Source organism: Bison bison, unplaced genomic scaffold, assembly GCF_000754665.1.
Source record: "Bison bison bison isolate TAMUID 2011002044 unplaced genomic scaffold, Bison_UMD1.0 scf7180017864043, whole genome shotgun sequence".
In the NCBI taxonomy this organism is placed as follows: Eukaryota; Metazoa; Chordata; class Mammalia; order Artiodactyla; family Bovidae; genus Bison; species Bison bison.
Window position 1 is genome coordinate 8,956,696 of NW_011494615.1, and position 4,869 is coordinate 8,961,564.

Consider the following 4,869-nt stretch of genomic DNA (forward strand, 5'->3'; position numbering starts at 1 on the left):
GGGGGGCCCCCCCCCCCCCGCCAACTCAGCTCCAGCACAGAGTGGGACTAGCAGGGAGGTGTTTCCTGAGGAGGGAAGCTGATGGCTTCTCCAGTAAAGGAATGAATGAATGAGTCTGACTTTGCATGTAGACACGGGCAGGTGGTGGATCCCGGTGTCTCAAACTCCTAGTATGGGCTTCCCCTGCGGGAGCGGCCGCTGTTTGCATCCATCAACTTGCTGACCTCGGGCAGGTGGCTGCCCTGGGTGTGAGTCGTCTTTTCTCTGCTTTAGGGTGGGGTCCTAACATCGCGTCTGTGTCACTGGGGTGCTGTGGTGAGGAGTTAATGTAAACTCTTATAAACGAGGTACCCGCGCGTGGAAGGGTCTGCGTGGATTCTGTCTGTAGGAGCAGCAGGATTCCTCCCGTCATCCCTAGACTGGCCCCCGGCACTCAGAGCCCGCCTGGGAGGGGAGAGGGGATTCAGGGTAGGGTGCAGATGGGGCCCGGGGACCGCAGCCTCGGGCCGCTGGCCCTGCCTGACTGCTAACTGTGCCCCCCGTGTTCCCCCAGGAACCTCTGGCGGGAGGTGACCCGGTGCCTGCGCCTAGGGGACATGGAAGCGGCCACCGAGCAGAAGCGGCGGCTGGAGGAGAAGCAGCGGGCGGAGGAGCGGAAGCGAGAGAACCTCCGCGCGCCCTGGCGGCCCAAGTACTTCATCCAGGAGGTGACCCGGCAGCGGGGTGGGCAGGCTGGCCCGTCTCCGCCGTGGGACTGGCAGGGAGGGCGGCGGAGGGCTGGGCTTGGCGGGCGCGGCGGGGCCCTGAGTGCGGGCGCTCTCAGGTTTCCCTTAGAGGAGCGCCCTTGCCAGTGGGGAGGCGCGCACGGGCCGCGGCCCTGGGCACGTAGCGCTTCACAGAGGTCGCAGACTGCTGCTCTGTCTTCCATAGCGAGTTAAGGGCAAAGGCCTGCCCAGCCCATCTCCTCCCCTGGGGAGGCTGGAACCTTCCTATGACAAGCACCTTTTTAGAGCTTTGCCTCTCGTGGGGCCGATGGACTGGACTTGGAGGGAGGCCGGTGGCGGGTGGGGAGGGTTGTCCCAGGTCACCAGGAATCCTGGGGAAACCACCCCAGCCTGCTGGCCCACCTGCTGGTCAGAGCGCCACGTGCCCAGCTGTTTGTGGCGCAGCTGGGCAGCGTCCTGAGAACAGAACTGGAAACAACAGAAGCGCAGGAGCCACAGTTTTTCAGGCAGGTGGTCAGGAGTCTGAGACAGGCGATGAGAGAAACAGGCTGGTGGGGACCAGACAGACCCCAGTCTGTACCTGAAGTGGTGGATGCTACTCACCTCCAGGCCATCACAGGCCGATTCCCCAGTTCTCACGAGAAGCCAGAAATCAGAATTTCTATTAGAGATCAGATACTCAGCTGGTGTCGAGGAATCTGTAAGTTTAGACATTGAGAGCCAGCGGCAGTCTGTCTGGACTTTCCGTGTCTGGGCGCTGGCGGCGTCTGCCTTGCACTCCGTGGAAGGATGGCCCCAAGTAGCCGGAAGGCTGCGGGGAGAGAGGGTGACCATGAGGTGGGCTGGGCCCAGCTCCCAGAGGCTGGAGCCAGGGCTGTGGGCTGAGGGTCGGCGTCACGGTTGGCCGCTCCTTTAGACAGGAAGCCTGCTGGGGGACACTGGGAGCGGGTCCCTGTCTGGAGGGCTTGCCCAGGGCAGGCGACTCTCTATTAGTCAGGGTTCCCCAGAGACACAGCACAGAACCAACAGGGGATAGGAGCTCATGTAGATCTATGATGAGATGGTGGGGGCTGCAAAGCCATGAGATCTGTGGGTTGCAGGCTGGAACTGCAGGGGAGCCAGTGGTTTATTCAATCCTAAGCCTGAGACCCGGGGAGCTGATGGTGTGAACCTCAGCTCAAGAGCAGAAGTCCAGATGAGTGAGGCAAGACAGAGAAGGCCGATCCTCACCTCCTCCCGCTCTGGTTCTACTACGGCCGGGGGAGATGGGGCTATCCCCTCCCCCGCACGGGGGCAGGGTGTCCACCGCACCCCACCCACCAACCCACATGCCACCCTCCTCCAGAAACACCCTTACTCTCAGGCTCAGAAACAAACAACTCGGGGCCGGTCACGTCGACACGTCAAAGTAGCCATCACGGGATCCCGCAGGATCTAGCGTGAGCTAGATGTAGTCTCCCAGAGACAACTCCTCGGCTTGGCTCCTGTGGCTGCTGCACGTGAAGAAGTAAAATGACAGCCAGCCCCATTCTTTCTCCCGCTAGAGGGTGTATAAAAGTCAGTCCATCTCTAACAGGCTTGAGGACACCTAAAGGGTACAGACCAGCCCAGCCTGGTTACCGTGCGGCACGCTCCTCTAGGCTGGCGCCGGGCTTTTCCTCACTGGTACCGCGTGTGACTGGTGTCGTCTCCTGGGGCTGCTGGCGTGTATGCGGCTGCCGCCTGCTGTGTGCCTTTAGCTGGCTGTAAAGTCATTGCTTTGGGCAGGTTCCTCCTACTCAGGCCCTTGTTTTCTCTCTTCCCTGTCCTTTCATCCAAATACCTTCCTTTTTGCCTCCTGTCCTGCCGTTTCAAGGTGCTTTTTCTTTTGGGGCTAATTAATCTTTCTTGACGGAAACCACACAGGCCGTCCGCCTCCTCTTTGTTGTTTTGGTCATTTCATGGGGTTTCCTCCTGAAGTGGCAGATGTGCAGGCCCCGTGGGCTCTGGGAGGGGTGGTGAGACCAGCAGCGTGGCTGGGCTGTGCGCCTTGAGGAGCGAGGCAGGGGCACAGGCTGGTGGGAGCCAGCACTGCCCCGCAGGGTCCTAGGGGCTGGGCGGGGAGGACCCCTTCGCTTCTGCCCTCACCTCGCCGACAGGTCTCCACGTATTGATGAGTCCTCCTGTCTCTTGCAGGGTGACGGCTGGGTGTACTTCAACCCCCTGTGGAAGGCACACTGATGGGTGGAGATGCAGAGCTTTCAGAAATAGCCCTGATTTTGTAGGAATTAAAGTGGTACGGTATCAAGGTTCTGCTGGTCTTCCCTGAGGCCGCCTGAGAGCACTCAAGACACGGCACCCAAGAGAGATTCTGTTGTGAACAATGCGCCCCCAGACTCTGCTGGGATTGAGCTTATTCAAGAGCCTTTGGGCTTGTGTGTGCACTTGTCTGTGTGCAGAGCTCCCCGCACACCGTCTGTTCACACGCACGCGCTCCGTCTGCTGGGTATCACTACACATGGAAATACTGCACTTAGCAGCGACGTGGGTGATTATGAGCTCCTTTTTATCAATAAGGTTTCAAGTTTTCTAGTTTTCACTTTTGCCAAAAAATGTTTTGCACTCACAAAGTATTCTCCAGTTGACAAGTCCCATCCAGACGAAGGTGAACGGGCGTGGCCGTCTGGTGGAAGGCGGCCGCCACTTCCCATTATGGCTGGGATTCCCACTCTGCCCCCAACTCTGTTGTCCGTTTGTCCATGCTCAAGACAGATCATCTGCATCTCCTGCGGGACGGGGAGCAGGCAGGAAGCTGTTCCAGGCGCAGGCTGGCGCCTTCCCGGATGGAGCGCCCCTCCGGGGGAGCCCTCAGCCAGGCCTGCCTTGGGGTGGTCCTCCCACATCCTTGCCCCAGAAGCTCTCTGATGATTTCTTATGCTCAAAGCGCCAGTCATACAGTTTTCAGAAGCTGCTGCTTTCATGGTAGAAAACAAGTCCTATGGAGACTTCACTCCTTTTATCTTTGGAAAAAGGGCTTTAGAAGTGAGTTATACGCATGCACATACAGACACGCACTACCACAGCCTTGTATTTCGTTTGGGGAAAGAGAAAAGAATACCCAGTGAATTTTTTTTTTTTTTTAAGCGCATCTCCCTCTCTTGTTTGACCCAAACTCTGCAAGGAAACCACTGTGATTAAAACATCCATACAGCCTGCCTAAGTGTTCCATGGTTTCAGTTCAGTTTCAGTCTTCAGCCTTTACAAATGAGGTCGAGACATGACCAGAATATAAAGCAAGGAGAAAATGAAGTATTTGATCTTTGCTCAATGCTTAATTTATTTTTTACTGTGCCACTCTGAGAATATTTATACAATCAAGTAGCATGAATGCTTCTCTGTAGTAATACTAATTCTGTGCCTTTCGTCTGCTTTCTTAAGACCAATTGTTCACACTTTGTAGACATTAGACAAATATATTTCGATTAAATACTATACTTATCTGAGTGTCTGTGCTTGATTTTCAGGGATTCCAAAGTTCTGTTGGAATTGGTGGCTCTGCATGAACTCATATTTTATTGATTAGTGTTCATTTGATGTGAACAGCCATTATATTTCCATCAAAACAGGGTTTTAAACACATTAAACATCATATATGGATATTTTCTGATAAGGTCATAAGAAAATTTAACTTATATCCAGGGAATGGTCTTGTTTTGAGAAGCGACTTACCAGGCAAAATGCTAAGGTAAGCCTGTTCTGGTTCACTGTCTTAAGACATCTGGGAGAAGAAAGTGGAATCATTTTATTTCTGAGAGGGAAAGCAGGTTAGATGTATTTTGAGAGGGAAATCTTTAATGAGGAGACTGCAAAGGAATCACTGTGGTGTTTTTCGATGTTCCAGTCTTATACCAGAGCATAAACCGCCTGGGGGGTAAATGGAGATCCATCACTTTTTTTTTTGGTCGTGGCGGGGAGTTCATTTGGCCTTTTAAAATACTGTGAAACATCATATAAAGAACTATATAAAACACATTACAGTTTCAGGAATGATTATAAATACCCGTGTACCCACTGCCTCGGGAAAGAAACCTGTTTGTCCACACCTTGAAAGCCACCTTTGTGCCTCTGCTGAATTGTGTTGTTTTTACAATCATCCTAATGGGTG

General features: G+C 54.3%; 1 protein-coding gene across 1 annotated transcript in view; it reads left to right on the forward strand.

The window, feature by feature from the left end:
• Positions 1-4,207, forward strand: part of OSBPL10 (oxysterol binding protein-like 10) — a 344,792-nt gene extending 340,585 nt beyond the window's left edge. The window contains exons 12-13 of the mRNA XM_010835557.1: positions 554-707; positions 2,901-4,207. Of these exons, the coding sequence (XP_010833859.1) occupies positions 554-707; positions 2,901-2,945 (199 nt within the window). The 3' untranslated portion in view covers positions 2,946-4,207. The remainder of the gene's footprint in view (positions 1-553; positions 708-2,900) is intronic.
• The last annotated feature ends 662 nt before the right edge of the window (positions 4,208-4,869 follow it).